This window comes from Schistocerca nitens, chromosome 10, assembly GCF_023898315.1.
Source record: "Schistocerca nitens isolate TAMUIC-IGC-003100 chromosome 10, iqSchNite1.1, whole genome shotgun sequence".
In the NCBI taxonomy this organism is placed as follows: Eukaryota; Metazoa; Arthropoda; class Insecta; order Orthoptera; family Acrididae; genus Schistocerca; species Schistocerca nitens.
In genome coordinates this window covers 96,457,009-96,481,891 of record NC_064623.1, presented here as the reverse complement: position 1 = coordinate 96,481,891, position 24,883 = coordinate 96,457,009, and the positions used below count along the sequence as shown (strand labels likewise).

The following is a 24,883-nucleotide window of genomic DNA, read 5'->3' as shown; positions in this document are numbered from 1 at the left end:
AGAAATGGACAATTTCATATTAAATAAAATTAATGAGCAAAGTTGCACTTAATAATTCAACCAACAAAACAAGAGGAGACCCAGATTCTTCTGATTGGGGAGACATAGTGAGTTGGGTTCCACAAGGTTAAATCTTAGGTCCACTATTGTTTCTCACATATGTTAACAATATTCCTGCTAACATACGACAAGCAGAATTAGTTCTCTTTGCAGATGACACTTTATCTACATCTACATACATACTCCACAAGCCACTGTACGGTGGATGGTACCAGATACAACTACTAATCATTTTGTTTCCCGTTCCACCCGTAAATAGTGCAAAGGAGAAATTACTGTCACAAGTCCCCTTGTGAGCCCTAATATCTCTCATGTTATCTTCATGATCCTTACGTAAAATGTACATCGATGGCAGTAGAATCATCTTGTAGTCGGCCTCAGACATCTGTTATCTAAATTTCTTCAACAGAGCCTAACACGAAGAATTATGTCTTCCCTCCAGGGACTCCCAATCGAGTTCACAGTGCATCACCTTAATATTTTTGTCTGATTGAATCTACTGGTAACAAATCTAACAGCATTCCTCTGAACTGAAGCAATGTCCTCCTTTAACCCAACCTGGTGAGGATCCTAAACATTCGAGCAGCTACGCTCACCTAAAATTCTTACAAAACAAAGAAGTTGACCACTTGCCTTACCTAATGTGTTCATACAGTTTTACATCACTTTGCAACATTACGCTTAGATATTTAATCGATGTGACTGTGTGAAACTGTAGCCTAGTAATGCTGTCTTCCTACTCATCCGCATTAACTTACATTTTTCTACATTTAGAGCAAGCTGCCATTCTTTACACCAACTAGAAAGTATGTCCTAGTCACTGAATGATGAGACCTTCTTGCACACCACAGTGTCAGCAAACAGTCGTAAATTGCTGCTCTCCCTGTCTGTCAGATTATTTATGCATATAGAGAATAAGGGTAGTCATATCACATTTACCTGTATCACTCCCGACGATACCCTTGCCTCTGTCGAACACCTGCCTTCGAGGATAATTTACTGGGTTATATTATTTAAGAAATCTTCGAGCCACTTACATTACATTAGGAATGTAATCAATTCAAACATTTATAGAAAAACGGAAACAATCAATTTTTTACAAAATAAATTAAGTGGATAGATAAAAATCTACTTACTAAGCAGGGGCAGATCACACACGTAACATAAGGTTATAATTGTGCACGCTTTCGGAGCCAGTGGATCCTTCTTCAGGCAAAAGGGTTGAAAGGGAAGAAAAGGGGTAAAGGAAATGGGCTGGAGGGGTTTAGAAAGATGGGAAGGTTTCGGGAAAGTCAACCAGAACCGTGGGCGAGGGGAGACTTATTGGATGCAATGAGAAGGAAAGAGCAACAGAAGAAATGGTAAATAATGTTCTTAAAAGAATTATGGAATGTTTTTCTGCAACTGGTCTTGTTCTCAATGTCAAAATTACACAAAATATTTAGTTCTGCATATCTGGAGGTACTACACCAAGTATAACATGCAGTGAGGAAATAATAACTAAGCAAGAACTTCAAAAGCTATATCTTTAGATACTTGTGAGGATTTAAATTTGAAAATACCCATTTTTGACTCATATAACAATTTGGTTCAGCCACATTTGAACTCCAAATCTTTGCATTTTTGAGGAAAGATAAATCAGTAAATTGCCATATTTTGCAAAATTTGAATTCAATAATGTCATATGAAATAATTTTCTGGGTAACACATGTTTAAGAAAGGTTTTCTCTGCCCAAAAATGCGCAGTAAGACTTGTATATGATGCTCATCCATGATCATTTGTGGACATCTATTCCAGAAGTTAGACATTTTGACTATTGCTTCACAGTATATTTATTCCCACATGAACGTTTTTGTAAATACACCATTAAATTTCAATAGGAACATTTATGTACAATTAGAATACCAGAAGGTAAAAATAATATTCATTATTCCGCATTAAGGATGTATTTACAACAAAAAGGGGTGCACAATGCAGCCCCCAAAGCTTTTGATCATTTACCCAATGAAATAGAATGCCTGACAGACAGAAAACTTAAATTTGAAAAGAAACTGAAAAAGTTTCTCCTCGACAATCCCTTCTATTCCTCCATGGAATTTCTGTTTATGTAATATATAAAAGGAGGTAGAGAGGAATTGATAACTCGCAGGTGTATTAATAAAAACAAAAGTCATAAATGTCAGAACATCAGCCTGTATATGATTGTGTGATTGAATGTAAAATTACTCGTTTCACATCATCATGCTTAAGTCTACAAATGACCCATGGAACATAAAACTACGTACCAATAATTAACTAGCTATCTGGGAAAGTATTAAATGAAAGGGGAGGGGGGGGGGGGGGGACATGAGCCAAAGAAACTCATTATGAACTATTCACATTACACAAATGCTCAATTGGATTGCAATGTTTCATTTTCCTTTGTATGTTCTCTTTGTGTTTTATTGGTATGCAAGACAGTCCTGTATTACCATCATTCAACAGTGTTCCACCAACTTTTCATCCCACTGCAGAATTCGTAGCTTTTTATACTGTACTGATCTTGCTTTATTCTTATGGTAAAACCTTAATTGAGCCTGGTATTATCACCTTAGTCATAATGGGAAAAATAGCTGTTCACGTGAAAAGGGAGAGTTTTCACTTTGACACATTAGATGGCTGTCTAGATCTTAGTAAGTTTATTGTCAAAGTCTAAGTCCTGCCTAAACTGAAACCTACAACCATATTTATCAGGTTTTCTTACAGTATTATTCTGACCTCTTCTCTCTCCGTAAGTGCCACACCCAATCTCTCACAAAATGGCGATCACTATGCAATGCACACATCAACCTTATGCCTACACATTGTTCACTTTACTTTCAAAATAAAATTTAGAGATTTGTATTTTTCGTTGTGCACTACATGTGCCAGGTACACAGTCTCCCTGTGAATCGTGACACTTGGCACCCCTGTCTGGCAGTTTGACTACAACATTACTTTTTCACAGCCAGTGTGTTCCACCCATGAGACCCTATGGCATTCTCTTATGAAGTCACAATTCCTCATTTTCCCATCATTTTCCATGGCCTCATTTAATGTCCAACTTTTTGCTCCATACAGCAGAGCATTTCACCATACAATGACAAAATTTTATTTAGGACTTCATCATGAAGTAACAGTCTTAAATTACCTGGTAGCTGAACAGTGTGTATAGGGTCAGGACTTGAATGCAGACCTCCCCTTACCCAGACACGACTCATGAGCCATCTTCTCCATTCCAGTTTTGGCAGATCTACTCTTCTATCACTCAGACGACTGTGTAGCAAGGTATGCAGGACAGAAAATACCACTTCTTTGTCCTCATTTCCTGTGACTATCACTACTTTAATTGTAAAATGAAGACAACAGACACAAAAAAACTATACAAATTTAACTTTTGTAACAGGCAGTTCCAATTTGTATCACACACCAAAGGTTGTCTGACTTATTGGAAAACTGTAAAATGTTGATTGTAACAGCAATGCATTTGTTAACTGTGACTTTATACTCATGCAAAATGTGAAAATAAATTTTTAGTGGGGAAGTGTGCATATAAACTACACTGTGTGAAAAATTTATTTTGTCAGATTTCCCACATATTTTGGAAGCTTTAAATGACTCATGAAAAGAGAAAGTATTTCCATACAGTTACAAGAGATGAAACAGCAAAAGATTGTACCTCAAAGAGATTGTGGTGTCACCAAACTCCAAGGGGTCCACAGCTGCCGTTAAAGAAGAGGTGGATTTGACTGACCAACAACTTTTGGCATTAGTTATGAGTAACTTCTAGCAAAGATCTGACAGAATTGCTGAAACGATGCTGCTACCATGAATAAAGGTGTTTTTATTAAAAGTCAACATACTAGCATTCATTTGAAAACTGTTAATTTCCAATAGATCACCTGCACTTGCACTTAAAATATGCTCGAGGAGCAGGTAATATATAATGAGAGAATATTGGTGAAAATGCACACACCTCGCATGGAATGATGTGCTCTGTCCAGGAAGGTACATGCTAGACAGGGAAAAGTAGGCATCTTTGTGGTACAGGCCACGAAGACACGCCCGATCCTCACTGTCATACAGCGTGAAAAAGTGCTCGACGAACTGGTCAGCGAGCTCACCTGAGTCGGCGTGACTGCTACAGAAAATGTAATTAGGCCGCCACTGTGGCAAGCCCAGTATGCAATGCAGGTAAGTCCCATCCTAGAGTGAGGATCAAACAGATACATCAAATAGTATGAAAAAAATAAATAAATAAAAATAAAAAAAGTCAATGTAAATATTTTTTCTGCATTACAGCTTAGTCAACATAGCAGACAAGCTACATTTACAGATAGATAATTTTTATTTGCTCCCAAACGTGGCTGTTGCCAACAGTAACATTTTTAAATGATATAATTACTTTATATCCTTAGTAGTATTATAGAATGATGATGTGATTGTATGGCATTACTGGCCAGGAGACCCAGTCTGCGGTTGTTCAGCAGCCTGGTGCAAGTCTTTCTATTTGACATCAGCAACTTTCAAGTCAATGAAGACAAAATAAAGTGATTAGGACATTACAAATACCCATTCCCTGAGAAGAAACTCTCCACCCTGAATGAGAATGGAATGGTGGACATTGCAATCTAGAGGTGGTGATGCTACTCACTAGACCATGAGCTGTAGACAATAATTTACTATAAAACTACATTTGCTATTGTCTTACTGTCCATAATATTTGCTGTATCTACCAATACTGGAGAAGGTATTCAAATTTAATGACGCTTTCCGGGAATGGACTGAGGATATCTTCTAGTAAACTGTGTCACTTCTACCCTCCTCTGTTAATTAAGAGCATTTACCTCCATTGTTCCATGATTACAAGCTTATTTTGAACTGATGGTCTTTCCTTTTCTTACCATCACAGAACAGCATACATCAAATGTCTTCACATGCATCCTATAATGCAATCAATTTTCATCTTAGAACAATATAGTTATCAAACAATGGAAAATCCAAGATGGAATGTACAATACCAGAGAAGGAAAGTTGCTATTCGCCATATAGCGGAGATGCTGAGTCGCGATAGGCACAATAAAAAGATTCACACAATTAAAGCTTTTGGCCATTAAGGCCTTTGTCAGCAGTAGACACACATACAAACGCGCGCGCGAGCCAACACACGCACACACACACACACACACACACACACGTCTGCAGTCTCAGAGAGCTGAGACCACACTGCGAACAGCAGCACCAGTGCATGATGGGAGTGGCGACTGGGTGGGGGTAAGGAGGAGGCTGGGGTGGGGAGGGGGAGGGATAGTATGGTGGGAGTAGCGGACAGTCAAGTGTTGCAGTTTATTTCTCTCCTTTCCGCTACTTACCCACTCCACCCTCCGCACCTTCTCTCCTGCCTGCACTGCTGCTGCTGTTCGCAGTGTGGTCTCAGCTCTCTGAGACTGCAGACATGTGTGCAAGTTGCGTTAGTGTGTGTGTGTGTGTGTGTGTGTGTGTGTGTGTGTGTGTGTGTGTATGCGCACGCGCGCGCGCGAGTGCGTGAGCGCGCATGTGTGCACGCGTGTGTGTGTGCCCGTGTGTGTATGCTTGTCTACTGCTGACAAAGGCCTTAATGGCCAAAAGCTTTAATTGTGTGAATCTTTTTATTGTGCCTATCGCGACTCAGCATCTCCGCTATATGGTGAGTAACAATATAGTTATCTTCGATGCAGAATATAATGGTCCAAAGTTGTTGTCATAAATCAATAACCTGACACATTTATTTTGATAACATCTTTTTCATTTCTTCAAGGTGCAAAACACTGTGGTAACACCGTTGGCTTCTTACATTCATATACCAACTTGCTTGCACAACAATCAGTGCTACCTTCTACACAATGCAGCTCTAATTCAATCAAATACTGTTCTCAAAAGCTAACCAACCGAAAAATATATGTCGAACACAGTTTTCAAATACTGACTAACCAAACACTGCTCCGCTGTTACAAGGGCAGGCTGAAAACTAATACTTCTGAATTTTTTATGTGAATACCCTTAAAGCCTTTCAAATGAAATAAACTTTATTAACTTTCTACATCTTCAGTTTTCATATCTAAATATGTATTTCTCAACATAGTTAATCAGGCTACAAACACATTTCTCCCAATGAGAGACCACTTTATTGATACCATCACTACAGAATGTTTGACTATGCTGACAGAGCCACAACCCCACCTCTGCTTCATCACTATCAAACTGAAGTCCTCGAACGTGTTCTTTAAGCTTTAGAAGCAGATGAAAATCAGAAGGGCCAATGGAGAATGATCGATGACAGTGAACCCGAGGTGTCTAATTCTTGCAGATGTCACAGTGTTTGTGTGTGGTCTGACACTGTCGTGCTGAAGGAGAGGGTGCTACATGTGTGGATGAAGTTTCCTGCAGTTATAAACTCAATTACAGCATGCTGTTTCTCACACCTTAACTTAGTTACGTTACATACCACCATGTCACATGCTACAATTAATAGCTGAGGGCTGCAACTTGTGTCAAAGAAGCACCTGAGTTATGTAATATCTTTAGTGGTATTGAGAATAGAATAAAAAAGTTGGAGGCATTACTTTTCAACATGCCCTCAATTTATAAACCGGTAAAAAGCTTAATTACAATTGAAGTTATTGAGTTACCAACTTCCCATGGCATTTGTGTGTGTTTAAATCTCAGTGTTAAAAAATACAGCTGTTTGTCAATTTTGAAATACATAATAGTTAGTTAATCGCAGCATTGTATTTTAAATTGGTAACAGACTCATTCCAAAATTAGTATAAATATTTTCAGAAGCATTTTATGCCATTCTTTACACTTCCGTATATGCAAATCTTCAAATAACATTTTCACTATTCCAGAAAGTTAAGTTGAAAGCTATTGAAACAACCAGAAAAGATTACAAAAGTTTGTGGCACATTCTACGAAAACAATTACAACTCAATTTTGCATCGCCCACGCGAAAAACTTGAAAACGTTGGCATCGCCATCTCTCACAAGAGTCCCAATCTTTAGCTGATTCATCTTATGCCAGAAAGAGCAACAGTTGCAATGACAGGAGAGTAAACTGTGCAGACACACAGACAGCACTTGATTGAGGGTGGTGGCGAGAGTCTGCTATTGTTCTGTGAAAACTTGTTGCTGGGCAATGAGACATTGAAGTATTTCATTGGAGTATTTCTTCCAAGACATTCGCTAAGTGACTTAGCACTGACACTAACACGTGAAGGAACGTAACCATTACTTGTTGCCAAGTTTGTTATAGAAAGAACAAACACAATTTATGGAGTATAGTACTTTACAAAACATTTCTTTGGTGGCTCACCAGAGTGCACCAGTGGGTCAACTGAGGAAGCCTCTATAAGTAGGTCTGTGAATTGTATCCGTGCACGCTTTCATTAGTACACTAACATTCCGCATAAACTGCAAACTAACCAAACACAAAATATGCTACACTTTAAACCAAAATAAAACTTGCACATCAATGGCATTGCACAACAAAAAGACATACTCAAAATTCTCTATAAAGTAAGTCCATTCAAAAAAGTCAGGCAAATTGTTAAGAATTTCACCAAAATTTACATCACATGACAATGGTGTAAGACTTGAAGCCACTTTATACCATATTTGTTGAAACAAGTGTAGGAAAATTTTACTGCCATGTGTCCAGCGTCTCAGTGGTGCACAGTGAAATTTTGAAGTTTATAACCAGTTTGACCCTGTAGTTATTATAGTAGAAAAATATTCATCAATATGTTGTGATGAGCTGTTACAACAGACACCACTTTTTATGTTTCTCGAGTTACTCCAAATCGGTCTCACATTCTAGTCATCAGGACTTTTGATGTTACATTTCCCAGATAGTACTAGACAATTGTGGAATGTAATAAAAGATGTCAGGTTTAATCTTAGTACCAGCGGAATAAGGTTTTTTTTTTTTTTTTTTTTTTTTTTTTTTTTTTTTTTTTTTCCCCCCCAGTGCACTTCCACCTTCTTGTCAGGGTAGCAGAATGAAATTTTGTTTTCTAAAAACTTGTACTGGGAAGTTATTATATGCAAAGTTTCTCATTTATCCCCCAATTACATTCAAAGATATAAAACTTTTTTGAAGCATCTAGCTTATTTGCTGACTTTTTGTCAAATTATCCTTATCAGAATTATATTTTTGCAGGTTCAACCGTGACTGTATTCACTCCACTGGAAGTATGAATTAAAAGACGCCTTCAGTCACGAATTTGTCTTAATACATAATTTTTTCTCTTGAATGAGGTGAAATGCATATTCATGTCACGAAAAGGTCTGATGTTAGGTTATGAATTTCGTAAGTCAGATGCAGAAAATATGTGCAAAATAGTGGAAAAAATGAACCATGTAAACTTGCCACCCAATCCAAGAAAACCAGTTTTAACTTTTCTCCAATCTGTTCATACATATCACTTCAATCAAGAGGCACATTTGTGTACACATGTTTGTAAACACTTCACAGATGTTTTTTATGCAGGGTATTATCAAAGATGAATTTATTCTTGGTCTGAGATCTAATTATTAAAATTGACATATGCTGGGAATAACTTTAGAATAGATCTTTAAAATTGCTGAAATAACTATGGCATGCAAAATCTGTTTGTTCGTTTAACATAGATTCTGGTATTTGATTTTATGGATGTATATCTCTAGTTGTTTTAACAGATTTAGGATCTTACCACTGGCTTCATTATGTAGTACTACCAAATTTGTTTTTGTATTATTTCACTTAAGAGGGGGCCAAACATTGTGCAAGGTGACCTCATTTTGTTTCTTTCAAGAAAATATTGCTGAAGATGTTATGTCTCAAAGTTTAAATAATTCTGAAATCAGCTCCACCAGTAAAATAAAGAATGTTTTTTTATTATATTAATCTACAAAGGGCCTCCAAAAAATTATGTTACACATTGTTATGGTAGGCCAAGTAACTTTTATCAAATGCTGCACTACACTTCAAAGTGCCGTAGATACATGGAGCTATTTTCAACATAGTCAACAAATCTCTGTAAACAACGGTCACAACTTTCTACCGATCATTCAATTTCTTGATGATAGAAATCCGCACCTCTGCGTGAACGTTCTCATTATAACAAAAGCTCTTTCCCTACAGATGTTATTTCAGCTTGCCAAAAAGACGGAAATGACACAGAACAAGATCTGGATTGTAAGGTGGGTACTTCTGAAACTTCCTTTGAAAACACAACGCATATTGTGCATGCCATTGGTATAAAGTTTCACACAAGTGAACAATGCCTTTGCTTAATTTTCCACATCTTGTCTTGGTGGCACTGTGCTGTGGTGTTAGTGTTGCACAGCAGGAATTGGCACTAATGCTTGTGCCTTTTTCCATAAACACTGTGTTCACAACTTCATCACAGCCAAAGAAAATGGCTGTCACGAGCTTCCTTGATGATTTCGCAACTTTGTATTTCTTTTGCAGAGGTGAGGTTGTGTCTCTCCGTGTCACAGATGTCCTCTTTGTTGCAGGTGTGAAAAGATGTGTCCATAAACCTTGCACCTTCCTGTGCAGGTGACAGTGACTGCGGAACTTGGTGTCAGGGTGATTTCCGAAACTTCAGACAATCTCCGGCGATGGAATGAGGTGCGCTTCTGCTGAGCAGTGTCTGCCATCATCACTCTACAACTGCTGCAAGTAAGCTTCTCAACTGCCTGGAGAATGTCATCTGCATCTGTGGTCAACATTGACAGCCTTCCTTCCTGATAAGCCATCACCCACATCTATATGGTCTCGGTCAAACTTTTAGCACTATTTTACTATAACTAGATGTGACATTGCATTTGGTCCATGTACGGCCAGACTTTCATAGTGAATGTGTGAACAATTTAAATGCTCAGAGTGTGTACTTCAACTGTGGAGTATGTTTCCAATTGCTACTCTATTTCACTCACACACTGTGATGCACCCTGTTAGCAGAACTGTTGTAGGGTTACTAACCTAGTTGTAGACTGCTGCAGTTGCTCAGCAGCACCTTAATCTCACAGTCTCTTGCCAAAAACTGTTTGGATTTTTAACTAGACTGAGTAAGGCTGGTATTACACTATCAAATTTCTTTGTCAAAGATTTGATCAAAGATGTGATCAAATATTCGTCAAATATATTTCATAAAGATCTTTGAGATGGCGTTAAAAGGGGTATTAGACTGTCATCACATTTTTCATCAAAGTTCAAGATGGCTGACAACAACAACTTGTTATTAAATGCAGCAGTTACATGTACCACAACTGCACTGTGTGCACATGCAGAAGAGAAGCGGGCGAAAAAAAAAAAAAAAAAGGAAATGTACCTGGGTGAAGCCGTGGGTTTTATGATGACACAGTAAAAGCATTCAACAAAACTTGTTATGTGAGCTTATAGTGGAGAACATCAAGTCGTACATCAATGACTTAAGAATGGATGAGCATACATTTCTGTATGTGCACAGTGAAGTGTATCCTCGTATCACAAAGCACAATACTCACTTAAGAACTGCTATATGTGCAGAATATGCAGAATACAGGCTCACTGTAACATTCCGATTCTTTGCTACAGAAGAGAGTTGGGTAGGTTAGGTTAGGTTAGGTTAGGTCAGGTCTCCAATCTTCTTAATCTATTTTTGTATTCAGGGTGCCTCACATTGTAAAGCGCCTCCCCAGTTTCATACATCTCTATTAATTTTGTAGTTGTCAGTACACACCAATTGTATTTACCGGCAATGTTTATTTGGCAAAGCTATTGGGCAAAGAAATTTGATAGTGTAATACCAGCCTAATAACAGATGGAACACCACTTATTTAAGGTGTCTTACTGGTCATTTTCGTTAAATCACATTTTTGCAATGGCCAATTATTCCTATGTTTTCTCATATCATTAGCAATTCACTTGTGAAAATATTGTTATTGGCTCTTGTCTGATCAGTCCACTTTCCATCATCATGACCACACTAGTAAACCAAGTTTGTGACCATATATACAGGTATCAGATAGGGTACAATAATTCATCAATAGCCTTTTAACAAGTTCATTGCTAGCATTTTGCTTCACCATACCTCCCCACAACACTGACCGATTGTTCAACTGATTACACATGTAAAATATGTACATATAGAGTATTTACTTATATTTGTTATTAGCTAGTTTCTAGTCACGTGGTCTTTTCTCAAAAAAGTTCACAAAAAGACAAAATGCGGGGGAATGTTGTTACACACAGATGCCTGAATATTAGTTATTAATCCTGGCCTGCCAAGATGCATGAAACTGTGATATTGCTTGAGAAAGAATTCTACCCAGGGGCTTGGACACTGTGGTGTTAATCAGTTAGTATGGATTCCTCACAAATAGAATTTAACATCACGGTTTGCAATTGGCGACTTTTTACACATAAGAGCAGACGCTGACACACAGATGTTAACTGATTGAATTCTAGCCTCGACCGAAGATTCACTGTCTGGAGGGGGTATAAATATCCAGTGAAATTGGTCATTAGTATTGATGTCAGATGAACTATTTGATTGTCTCAATGTATACAATTTCTAAATTAGTGGCTTACTTGGATAACCAAAGGAACTATCCATTTCAGAAAAATTAGGGCAAAACAAAAGTATAATAACAAATCAGGGAAATAAACAAGCTTAAAGATTCAAACAACAAAAAGTATTTTTGACAATATGATGTAATTATATAGATAAAAGATGTACTCACCAAGTGGTGGCAGAACAACTACATAAAAGAAGGTTACACTTACACAATCTTTCAGAAGAGTTGAAGGGGAAGGAAGAGGAGTCAAGGAAAAGGACTGGACAGGTTTAGAAAAAGTGGTAGGTTTTGGAAAAGTCACCCAGAACTGCAGGTCAGGGGAGACTTATTTTTTGAACAAAGAGTCATTAGCTCATAGCCGGGAACAATTTCAATTACCACTTTATCTTAAAAGAAAATGTTTTATGAAAAATTAACTATCCCAATTGAAGCAGCAGACTGTATAGTAAAATGTGGATAACAAGATGACATAATGCATGAATAATAATTTGGCAATTCTGTGTACACATGGTATGTGAATTGTGTATATAATTGGAATCAGTTGAAAGACAAGAAAAAATTGTTATCAGAAGGAGTAGTACGATAAGTGGAGTAATTCCACTGTACTGCGTTTCACTGTGCCTCCAGGAAACCCTGAACATGTACCCTCTTGTTGTGCAATGGTCTAAGTGTGAGATGATGTGCCCAATTTACCTTTGGAACTTTCTACATAAGTAGAAAAAATGCACACAGTAGCAAGTTGTTTACTAACTAGGAAAAGTGATCTCCAATATTACCAAAAATTAACACTTGCACTACAATCTTCACTCACATATATGCTTGGTAAACTCTTCCAAGTATAGCTCTTAGCCTTTTTTTGCAAGAATCCCCCATTTCAGTTTTCTAATAATTTCTGTGACACTGCTTGTTCTTTAGTCTCTCACTATACACCTGGCTGCTGTCTGCTGCAGACATAACTGCTTTGACAGGTATCTTTCTCTTTGCTGGGGATTCTATTTCCCTGCTGTGTACCCCGACTGGTGTTTTATAAGAGATGTCAACTTTCTCCTTTATACTGTCACCCACACTGCCCAAAGGCTTGTATGCTGGTCTATTGCCTCCCCTACACGTAGGCACCAGTGTAGCCCCCAGTACTCTGCATCATACCCAGCTATCGGCACTGATGTCCTGCCGCAGTGTTGTCAGTCCCAGCTTTTAGTCATATCTTATAGCACTCCTGCTGTTTGAGAAAGTTATCAGTTGACTCCACTCTATGTTTGACAACATCCCATTTCTCTGGATCTTAACCTGCCTCCACTGCAAGATAAACCGATAACTGAGCACAGCAAAAAAAGTTCAGCCATCTACTAACCCTTTAATTCTCTGATTAAAGTAAAAATATGAAATAATATTATAAATGGGCAATTTTCTACACTCTGACACTTTCAAAGTGGCTCAACCTTTCAGTAAAGGATGCACTGTCGGTGAGGTGGCAAGTTCTTTAAGTATCCTAGGACCTTATGCATTAAGATATTAAGAACAAACTAATTCGAGAAATAACATGCAAGCTGAGGTTATAAAGATTATGTACACTTCTTAACTTACCAATTTAGTGAGACATGGAAAGTCCCTCATGATGACTCTGGAATGAAAGCAAGACTTTTATTGTCATTTGGCAGCTCTTTTATTTATGTAAAACATTAGTTATGACTGGGCTCTTAAAGTAATTGCACATTAGAAACACATTTAGTGGCTCTGGGCTGTGAGTTTGGAGTTAGGCTTTCAATTTTGAAACTCCTGGAGCCAATACGAACATCTACTTTCACTAGATCAGAACAATGGTTATAGCCATAACATAAAATACTCCTTAACTTAAGATGGGAGGGAAGGAAGGAGGGAGGGAATGTGGTTGGCCAGGGCACTCTGGAGGTGTAGAGCTGGAGCCTGTAAAGTGCCAGTCTACTGGTGGTCCGGCTATAGGAAGGCAGAAATAGTGCGCATCACAATCCTTTAAAATGCCATGTCATTGTATTCAGAAAGAGTTTTCAGTCGGATCACTGGGATGCCAACTCTGTATCACTCAAAAGTGACATATTTTTCCCTAAAAACATAAAAGTGACACAAGAACTGTTTCTGACTGATTTTTAATAAGTTTCTGCACTTACATTTCACTAGAGGATGTGCAGCAATTTCACACATTTTTGGAGCTAACACGAATTACAAGGCTGTATGAGTATGACTTGCAGAAAGAAAGACAGCAAATGTCAAATGAGAATTGAAACGAGAACTAAATAAGTTGAGTATCTGAAAGTGACTGGCAGAAACTGAGAAGACATGCAATGATTTATTGTGTCACTTACACAAGAATAACAATGAAATAACTGATATATAAGTAGTGTCTGTTCCCAGTGGTGTCAAAACATGTGGTCTAAATGCATTGCATTTGCTGAGCAGGCATTTGTTTGCATTAGGGTTGAAATTATGATGAACAAAGCAAAGGGATATGCTGCCCCACACCAACATATTACATTTACATGGTGATTCAGCTAAGATATTCATTCACCTAAATATTTATGAAACTGCATAAGATAATATGATTCTGTTTTTAGCCAAATGATTTGTGAGAATGTCCTGAACAAACGATGTACAGTCACTTTTTATAGCTGTTTTAATTATAGAGGGATAAACATCAATTTTGCTTTTTCAACTACAATTATAGTAGTTTCAGCTGCTAATTTTACTTGTAAGAGAGGCTGTTCATTCTTCAAAATCTGATTATTAGTTTTTTAATAACTAAAATATTTAGAACTTAGGATTCCTCTGTTTTGAACATAAAACAGATTTCTGTTATATGTGAAAATTCGTGATTTCATACTCAAATCAGGAAATACAGGGAGGGGCAAATAATTGTGTCTCGAGCGAGTGATACCATTTGTGGCAGCATTAATGGAGGAGGAAAATATCTTCCAAAAGGGTGGAGCAACTGTCCACACAGCTGGCCGAACCTCTGAGCACATTTACACAATCTTCACACCTGACAGGCTTGTTAGCGGAGGTCAGTCTGGTTGCAGTCCTAACTGGCCACCCAGGTCACCTGATCTGTCAGTGTGCAACTACTTTGTGTGGAGAACTGTCAGGATTAAGGTGTACTGCAAAAACCCTCACAGTCTTCAAAGACCATAGCAGAACATTTTGGATGAAACTGCAGCAATTCCAGCTCTCCAGCTTTGATCCACCATACAGTGGAAACTGTGCATTGCACCACCACAGTACTTGTATAAAAGGGACACAGAAGAGTAGTAGCTTTCATTCTCAGTGTGTGTGTGTGTGTGTGTGTGTGTGTGTGTGTGTGTGTGTGTGTGTGTGTGTTTTCATAAAAAAGTGGCATACATTGGTTTCTGATAGCACTCAACACACGAATGACGTGGACAGAATAAAACTCTGTCTCCCCCACGTTATTTTTCTACCAGTATTGTAGCAGTACTACACTGTGTTTCCTCCTCATTCCCTCATTTGGATATGACACCTCAAATTTCAGCATAAGACAACTGCCCGTTTCATGTTCAAAACAGACACATCTTATGTTCCAATTTCCCCAAAAACTACTTGTCAGATTTTGAAGAGTGAAATGCCGTCAGATTTGTCTCTTTCAGAAGAGCGATACTAGCAGCTGCTTACTATAATTCCATTTGAAAAGTTGCTGTTAATACCAATATCGTTCTAATTAATATCACTATGAAAAGGGACAGTACATCACTTAAGGGGACATTTTCAAATTCCATTTGGTTGAAAATAGTATTGCGATATCTTCAGTAATTCAAAAAGTATCCGAGGTGAACAGTATAGCCGACTCACCCTGTGAATATCCTTAAAACTGATTTGTTCCACAATACTACAGTAAAAAGTGTGGATACAATCTGCAGAATACAGGAGAGACTATCTATCTAACCTCTTTGCCTCTATCACGTATCATGAAGCTACCAATGGGAACTCACAGACTGGCCCTCTTTGATTTTCTTCATATTTATCCGACTTGAAGGCAAGTGCACAAACATTAATTTCCTTAAGTGGTACAATGCAATCCTACGAGAGAGAGAGAGAGAGAGAGAGAGAGAGAGAGAGATATTAAAAATTTTAAGATTCCAAGCATTGTTCAGTACGAAATACTTGGCTACATTCAAATGTATTACATGGGGTTAGGTTCATAGTGTTTCAGCCTTGTAATCAATAGGTCACTGGTTCAATACTTGATAGAGGCAGCTTTTTTAAATTTTAATTGAATTCATATTTATTTTATATATATTTTGGGATATGTGTGTGTGTGCGAGTGTATACCTGTCCTTTTTTCCCCCAAGGTAAGTCTTTCCGCTCCCGGGATTGGAATGACTCCTTACCCTTTCCCTTAAAACCCACATCCTTTCATCTTTCCCTCTCCTTCCCTCTTTCCTGACGAAGCAACCGTTGGTTGCGAAAGCTAGAATTTTGTGTGTATGTTTGTGTTTGTTTGTGTGTCTGTCGACCTGCCAGCATTTTAATTTGGTAAGTCACATCATCTTTGTTTTTAGATATATTTTTCCTACGTGGAATGTTTCCCTCTATTGTAATTATGTAATTATGAAAAGGAAAGTTGCAACTCACTATATAGCGGAGGTGCTGAGTCGCAGATAGGCACAACAAAAAGACTGCTTTCAGCCAGTAAGGCCTCTGTCAGAATTAGATGGCAAAAACACATATACACACTCAGGTAAACGCAACTCACACACACGTGACTGCAGTCTCAGGCAACTGAGGCCACAATGTGAGGAGCAGCAGCACCTGTGCATGATGGGAGTGGCAATTGGGTGTGGTAAGGAGGAGTCTGGTGCGGGGAGGGGGAGGGATAATAGGGTAGGCATAGCAGACAGTGACTTGCTGTTAGGGAGTGCTGAGGGATAAGGTGGAGAGAGGGTAGGGCAGCTATGTGCAGTCAGGAGGTTAGACGGAGGGAGCAGAGAGGTGGGGAAGGGGGGAGGGGAGGAATAGCGGAAAAGGAGGGAAGTAAAAAGACTGGTTGCAATGGAGGAATGAGGGCTGTGTGGGGCTGGAATGGGAACAGAGAAGGGGCTGGATGGGAGAGGACAATGACTAACAAAGGTTGAGGCCAGGAGGGTTACAGGAACATAGGATGTATTGCAGGGAGTGTTCCCATCTGCACAATTAAGAAAAGCTGGTGCTGCTGGGAAGTATCTATATGGCACAGGCTGTGAAGCAGACATTGAAATGAAGGATGTCATGTTTGGCAGCATGCTCAACAACAGGGCAGTCCACTTATTTCTTGCCCACAGTTTGTTAGTGGCCATTCAAGTGGACAGACAGCTTGTTGGTGTCAGGCCCACATAGAATGCAGCATAGTGGTTAGATTTTAGATCACATGACTGGTTTCAAAGGTAGTCCTGCCTTTGATGGGATGGGTCATATTTGTGACTGGACTGGAGTAGGTGGTTGTGGGAAGATGTACAGGACAGGTCTTGCATCTAGGTGGTGGTGGTGGTGGTTAGTGTTTAACGTCCCGTCGACAACGAGGTCATTAGAGACGGAGCGCAAGCTCGGGTTAGGGAAGGATTGGGAAGGAAATCGGCCGTGCCCTTTCAAAGGAACCATCCCGGCATTTGCCTGAAACGATTTAGGGAAATCACGGAAAACCTAAATCAGGATGGCCGGAGACGGGATTGAACCGTCGTCCTCCCGAATGCGAGTCCAGTGTGCTAACCACTGCGCCACCTCGCTCGGTTCTGCATCTAGGTCTATTACAGGTGTATGAGCTATGAGGTGAGTTGTTGGGAGCAGTGTTGGTGTAAGGATGGATGAGTATATATTTATATGCACATAAGCATGATTAAAAACTGGTGGAAAAACACTAAATTGGAAATTGACAAATCTATACTCAAAGGAGCCGCACTCCATCCAAACACCCTAAAAATGGCATCTTAATAGCTACCTAGAGTAACAAAATTAAGAACAGCATGCTTATATATTGACTAAAATAAAGGAATAAATAACACACCCAGGGCTTCTGATGGGCGACAAACTGTGTTGGGCTATTGAGCAGTGATTAATTTAAGCTAGCCACAACATACGCAAACCATGTTAGTGGCGTATTTAAAGACAAGCATTGAGCAAGAACCCTGATCAGAAGGTAATAGAACTAGTACTAATTTACAACTAACTATAGCATTAAAATCAACTGATTACAGGTTGACCATTACCCATGTGGCATACGATGGACAGTTAATAGACTGAACACTCAGCTGAAACCCAAGTATAATGCTGAGGGCCGAAACGCCCAGCCTAAAGAATGTTTAGCGCAAACACCTAGTTTGAGAACAAAACCACCATGAAATAACACGATGCTATTGCAGCTTGCAGTACAAATGCCAGAGCCCGAATATAGTCTTAACACAAAGCAAGACTAAGGTGTAGTTGTGTAGTGTGTACAGCTGTGCAAAGCCACTGTGCCAGGGTGCATAGTGATTAGCACATCAGCCTAAGGAGCAAGGGATGTGGGTTCAAATTCCGTCTTTGATTTGTTGATTGAGTCTGCATATATACATAATACCTAATACTTAACGTCCTGAGTGTACACCATTAAAGTTTCCTAAACAATCAAAACTAGCAGGATTCCCTTACACGGCAGACATGCCAACACTTCCGTTCATACCCCAGAATCAACTAGTGCAACATAAATCATTGACACATTTCAGATAATATTTTAAAACAACATACTTAAATACTTATGTTTACCACAAGCTTTAATTAGTTAACAGGTTAGTTTCTGTTACTGATGCCAAGCAAATGATGTAGCAAGTTAAGGTCTACATTTCTACTTTGCCATTTAACACACGTCGTGAAAGAAAGAATCCAGCTAATTAATTGAAAGCCACTACTTGGATTCAGTATTTGACAATGCACTTAAAATTAACAGACAAAAGTGAGAGTCAAGTTTACACTCGCAAGCAGCACACACAGAACACAAGCATAAGGTGAGCATTAAATATACTGCTCCCTGTTAAATCATTTACACACTGACGAAACAAATAATCTTCGCTGAATTACTGCAGAAGCTAGTATCCCCAGTTGCTTGGGAATGATGCAAATAGTGGTCAAAATGTTTTACTTTAAGTCTGATGACATTCGTTGGGATAGAAGTTTCAATGGACAACCGGGCTTCATCCTCTGAGATCCACTTGTGACCAAGACAGTAACATTGGTTGCTAACACGGCTTTAACAATTCATCACACCTGACACGGGCAAACCATCAACAAACAGCGTGGTCTCCTGTACACTCCCAGACGTGCGCAATCAGAGTTCCTCCTCCCGACCGATGCTCTCCCGCAAACACGGCAGGCAACCGGCCACAGCAATGCCACAGCACCCTCTGGCTAGGGTAAGAAAACAGCAGAGCGCAGAGTGGGAATTTCAAAAGGAATGCACTATAGACAAGGAGGAAATGCAGAGAACTTACCGTGACATTTCGTCACAGTTCACTCCCACCCATTCACCAATCCGATCATGCACCAGTGCTGCTGCTCGCAGTGTGGCCTCAGTTGTCTGAGACTGCAGTCATGTGTGAGCGAGTTGCATCAGCGTGGGTGTGTATAAGTGTGTTTGCCGTCTTATTTTGATGAAAGCCTTACTGGCCGAAAACTATATTTGTGACAGGCTTTTTGTTGTGCCTATCTGTGAATCAGCATCTCCGTTATATGGTGAGTAGCAATTTTCCTCTTAAGAATATTGTTACATTCCATCCTGGATTTTCCACTCTTTAATTATGTATATACAGTAGATAGTTAATTCATACTAGAAATCAAGAATCTTGACAGTTTCTACCTATTATTGAGATCCATAACGGCAAGATATCGGTTGCAGGAATCTCTAAAGTGGTTCCTGAGACTAACCCGAACATACAAACAGAAGCAAACAGGAGATTTCAGTGGAAATATATAGGGAGAGAGGATATAATAAGATATTTTTTATTTGCTTACCAAAACATGTCTACAACACTTTATGTCTGAATGCAGTAATATTTTTATATTACGTTTCGGTAACTTGTTAGTTAAGTTTACTGTCAGAGTTGCAAATACTATTTTTATTAGTGACTCATTTCTAGCTTTTCGTTCATTCTCAAACCAAAACATTTTGTGCGCACAGATTACAGCAGTGCATAAAATCTTTTGTGACATACTTGCATTTGTGATGTTTCACTGTACATAATACTTTTGTCTTTAGATCAGATCAATATAAAAAAGGTTTACTGACTGTATTATGATTATATTAAGACATTCCAAATTCGGTATGTGCCTTTAGTGGTAGAAAATTAAAAATTTGACACGCACCTTCAGTTGTTTATTATTGTGTGTCAACATGTTCTGTCTCTCAGGAATCATAATGTTCCAACTAAATACACATGCTGTATTGGTAAAGTTGTCAGATATTATTGCACTGTTTTATAAATTACTGATATATCATAAGTTAACTGCTTTCTTGACTCAGGAACTACTAAAACAGAATTTAATTCAGACTGTTTGTTCATCAATCTTCCATTCTTCAAGCACATCTAGCTTCATTCCTTTAGGTGTCATGTGTAAAATGATGGCAAATGATGAATGGAATGCAACTGCTAATGACAAAAAGATTTTTATGGGAAATAATTACAATTTAACAAATTTTGAATTTTTGCCCTTAATTTGTACTGTGAAACCTTGTTTCTGGCCAAACACGATTCTAGGTCAACAGGAAGCACTATATAGCTTTTTATAAATAAGTTTGCAAGTATCAAAATGCACGACGTAAATGGCCGTATCTTTTGATTTCACCGACTTAGAAGCTTAACTTATTTACACTACTAAGAGACTATATATTGGTATGTTATGTAAATTTCAACTTCACACATCTATCCATTCCTGAGAAAATGGTTCTTAACAATCGGACAGACAGACAGACAATAAAGTGATTGGGGGTTCCATTTTTACTAACAGAGGTACGGAACCCTAAAAAATGTTAAAAGCTCTGTATTTAGTGGAAATTGAACCTGCGACCTTGAGATTACAAAGCTACACAGTAAACTACAGGCGATTTGATTAAATCAGATTGGTATGAATGTTTAGGTTCCATCAGCACTGGGAAAACTTCAAAGTCCATTATTTCAGTACATGGTACTGCTTTAGGAAACTGGTGTCCAGCAACTACCTTCAAGTGCTACGAGTTTGAAGGAAATGGAAGGAAGCTGATCTGTAAGGTGCCCTTGTAAGACGTAACTCATAGACACTGATGGTATGTTTACACCATATGCACATGAACACGAAACAAATCTAAAGCTACATTTTGTATTTTGGTGGTAGACACCACTCAGTTTCAACCTGTGAGACAAATATTTAGGGATAAAAGAAAAGTAAACCACACTAACCTTATGTAGGACTGGCCATTGTTATATCTCCCACACACAGGATTTTTGTGCAAGTACAATTCTGTAATAGGTATAGACTTCAAGGCCACCAGTCTAGAAACACTGTCAATCTGAAAACCATTGCAAATGTAAGGAACATCAAGTAGCACACACTGGCTATTGCACATTAACAACTCACTTTATTCACAGAATTACCTTGGAATATCACCATTCATATTATGCATACATGTTAACCATAAAAGAATCATTAGACTTAAACATCCTATTACTTCGGGGAATGTGCAATGCCCTCATTTTCCTTAACACACAGTGAAACAGCACATCTTATTTTCAGAGCTGCCACTTTACAAACTTTCTGGTGACCAGCCAGGTCACCAAGCTGTAGCATTTTCAGCTTAATTGTTTCATATGCAGCCCCTCAGTCTATTTCTTCATGCTGTATTTCTAAATATGTTGCTTCATTATTACATTTCTTGTATCTTTATGACATCTAATACTTCAGTTTCAACTCTTGTAAATTAATTTTGATAAGAAAGCAAGTTTTTGGTGACTTTCTCCATTGTCTTTGTCTACAGCAACTGTGTCAGGGCTGCTGATGCCTTTTATAGCCAGCACTCAGCCAATGATTCACCAATCTTTGTCACAGTGACACCATGCTGAAGGCAAGGACTCAGCATATTCTTCCAGACAATAAATAGGGTGACCGATGGAAAAACAGAAGTTTTTAAATCAACTAGTACACCACTGTCAGTGGTGCACAGAAGAAGACACATATGTCATTCACTTCCAGACTGTCCGCCGTTTCTGTAGCAATGGGACAACAGTGACAGAGCATTACATGTTCACATACTTTAGCTCTACATACCAGACTACCATGGCAATATGGCATATATTTCATCACAATACGATGCTATGGTGGATTACATCTTTCAGAACAACAGGAAATATTAATAATAGGAGGAAGCCACTGGGCCCCAATAAAATGTGAGGATGTCTGATAACAACACTATTGTGAGAGAGATAATGGCAATCGTGACTCTGAAATGATCCACACATCGACATGTAAATGTAATTTGTTTGTCTCACAACATACACTGTTAAAGCTGTCTGATTTGTTATGCAGGAGACAAGTCAATTTGAAAAAGAAACATAAATGTCTTTATTCATGCAAACAATTAAATAGATGAAAAGAAAATACAAAAGAATGAAACATTTGTTGTCAGTTTAAAGCATTACTGCAATATCATTCATGATTATAATCTGTTTTACAGGAGCAAGCAATACAATAAAACATAATTTACTTAATTTTTTACACTGAAATGTTTTAATTGTTTTACAGGTTTATCGTACTACAATAAATGCAATACCTTTTTTAATTGTACTTACAGGTGCATTTTTTGGTTGAAATCTTCTCCTCTAAATTGTTCTATGGAATAACATCATTTATCTAATGAAAGGTTGTACAGCTGCTATTTCAGTAAGGCAAGCTCCATGTTAAATATATTCATGGATTTTAGTTTATTATGAATCATTAGTCCTGTATATAGTGGTGTCTGGGCATTTAGTTTTTTAATCCTTGTGTTGGATGTTTGAAATTTTCTTAGTGCCTAGTGCTATAATTGTGCTGGAATGGTAATTTTCAGGTGTATGTTGGTTATTCTAGAGAAAAATCAACATCCTATACATGTATAAAAAGGGAATGGTTGGTATTTTTAAATATTTAAGAAATGGACAACATGAATTCACTTGTTGGGCCACACTCTTTTCTGATGATTTTCTTTGGTACCACTAGAAGTACAATGTTTTTCATTGAATTTCCCTGGAAGATTATGTCGTATTTAATAAATGACACAAAATAGCGGTGATACACCACTTTTCTTGGGCTTTTGCGTGTAGCTCACATTGCAGAATCTAAGCTCTTCTTTCAGTTTGTTATGATGTCTACATGTGCCTTCAAATTTAAATTTTTTTTACAGACTGAGGTCTACAAAGTGTAGGTGCCTTACTTCCCACATTTGCTAATCATTCTTAGTTGATTTTTATTCCAACCATGTCTGGTAATTCAGCTCTAAACTGAATTATGTGGATCTTTGTTACATCTTTGGTCCATTTTTCTGAATCTAGAATCCCAGATTTTGTATTGTATTTTGTTTACAAATTGGGAGCTTTTTGGTAACACCATTTTCAATTAGGACAGAGGTGTTATCTGCAGATATGACTGAAGAAACATAAATATTTAACAGCAAGTAATTTATATGCATCACAGAAAAGATAAGGACTCAGTACTGATCCCTGAAGGATCACTTCGCTAATTTTCTTCCAGTCAGATAAGTAATTGCTTGTGTTTACTGTTATAGTCATTCTTTGCTTTCTTTCCATCAAGTATGACTTGCAGCCAGTTCTCTGATTAACCTCCAGCACATGAGAAAAACTTTACAATTGGATTTAAAATTCCAATAGAGAGTTCGCCAGATCAAAGAATAGTGCTTCCAACAACAACAAAACTTCAACAAACATATGCAAGCAATCGTTGAAGATGACTCAAATTCAATACTGTCTACAAGCTATGAACAACGAGGCACATTTTCACCTAAATGGATTAGTTAGCAAACATGACAATATATAGAGCATTTTAAAATTACATCGACAAACTTTGAATTATGCTCTGCAGAAATAACAAATACGAGAGCTCTGGAGAGTCAGAAGTCTTTTAATTTTACCTAGCAGAACCAATACATCATAAAAATTGGACACATGACATACAGTGTGTTTCAAAATTACATCGACAAACTTTGAGGAGCTATAGAAGGTGTCTTGGGAAACAAAATGAGGAGAGGAACCCTTGTTCAGAAACATAATCCATCGACAAATAATGTGTCAAAGTTACAGGTGCCGTCACCTGTATGTGTATGTATATAAAGGGTACATCCGTAAAAAAGTAAATGTATCAGTCTGAGGTAAGGGACCGTGGTCTGCAAAACAACAAGTCAAAAGGTGTAAAGGAAAATGATTCTGATACCTCTGACAATAAAACATACTTACCGGTACTGTTATTGCTAACAATGTAGGGAAGACAAGTTTGTAATATGGCCCAAAAAAAAGTCTAGTAAACATAGGCTCTCAAATGCATACCTAATGAGTTATAAGCACTTCTTCAATCTTCACAGTAATGAAGATGAACAATTACTCATACCTCCTCGCATATGCATTTTAGAGCCCATGTCTAGTGGACATATTTTTCTTGTTTTGGTCCATATTACCACTTCTGAAAGTTGCATACCCTACAATCTGAGCAACATTACCAGTACCTGTACCTACTGTCAGAGATATCAGAATGGCTTTCGCTTAAACTTTTGACTTGTTTGTTTCTGAACCAGAGCCCTCACCCTCGAATTGCTACATTTATTCTTCTCCATCATCCCTGAAAGTCTGTAACACCATCATGAAACTCCCAGTATACGCATACATATACAGATGCCAGTGCCTGTAACTTCAATGCTCTGTAGCGTCACTGGATGACATTTCCAGACATGTGACCCTATTCCCATTTTGTTCCTCAAGGCGCCTTCTGCATCCCCTCGAAGTTTTTAGGTCTACTTTTCAAATACTCTTTATACTAAAATCAGTCTAAACTAGTCCTCCTGAAAGAAACTGTATTTTACACATGGGTTTAAATAATGACAATCAACTTTTTTTGGAATGTTGATGTTGTCTGATGGTTTTCAAACAGCTCATGGCTAGTCATAAGACTGCACCTTGAAATGCTAGTTAGTTCCATGTAGCATAGCTTCGTAAGTGT

At 38.2% G+C, this 24,883-nt stretch overlaps 1 protein-coding gene across 1 annotated transcript in view; it reads right to left on the bottom strand.

Annotated features, from left to right (window-relative positions):
• Positions 1–24,883, bottom strand: part of LOC126210637 (uncharacterized) — a 126,922-nt gene that overhangs the window by 21,217 nt on the left and 80,822 nt on the right. Inside the window, exons 9-10 of the mRNA XM_049939954.1 lie at positions 21,085–21,194; positions 13,247–13,283 (exon numbers count right to left, since the gene is read on the bottom strand). Of these exons, the coding sequence (XP_049795911.1) occupies positions 13,247–13,283; positions 21,085–21,194 (147 nt within the window). The remainder of the gene's footprint in view (positions 1–13,246; positions 13,284–21,084; positions 21,195–24,883) is intronic.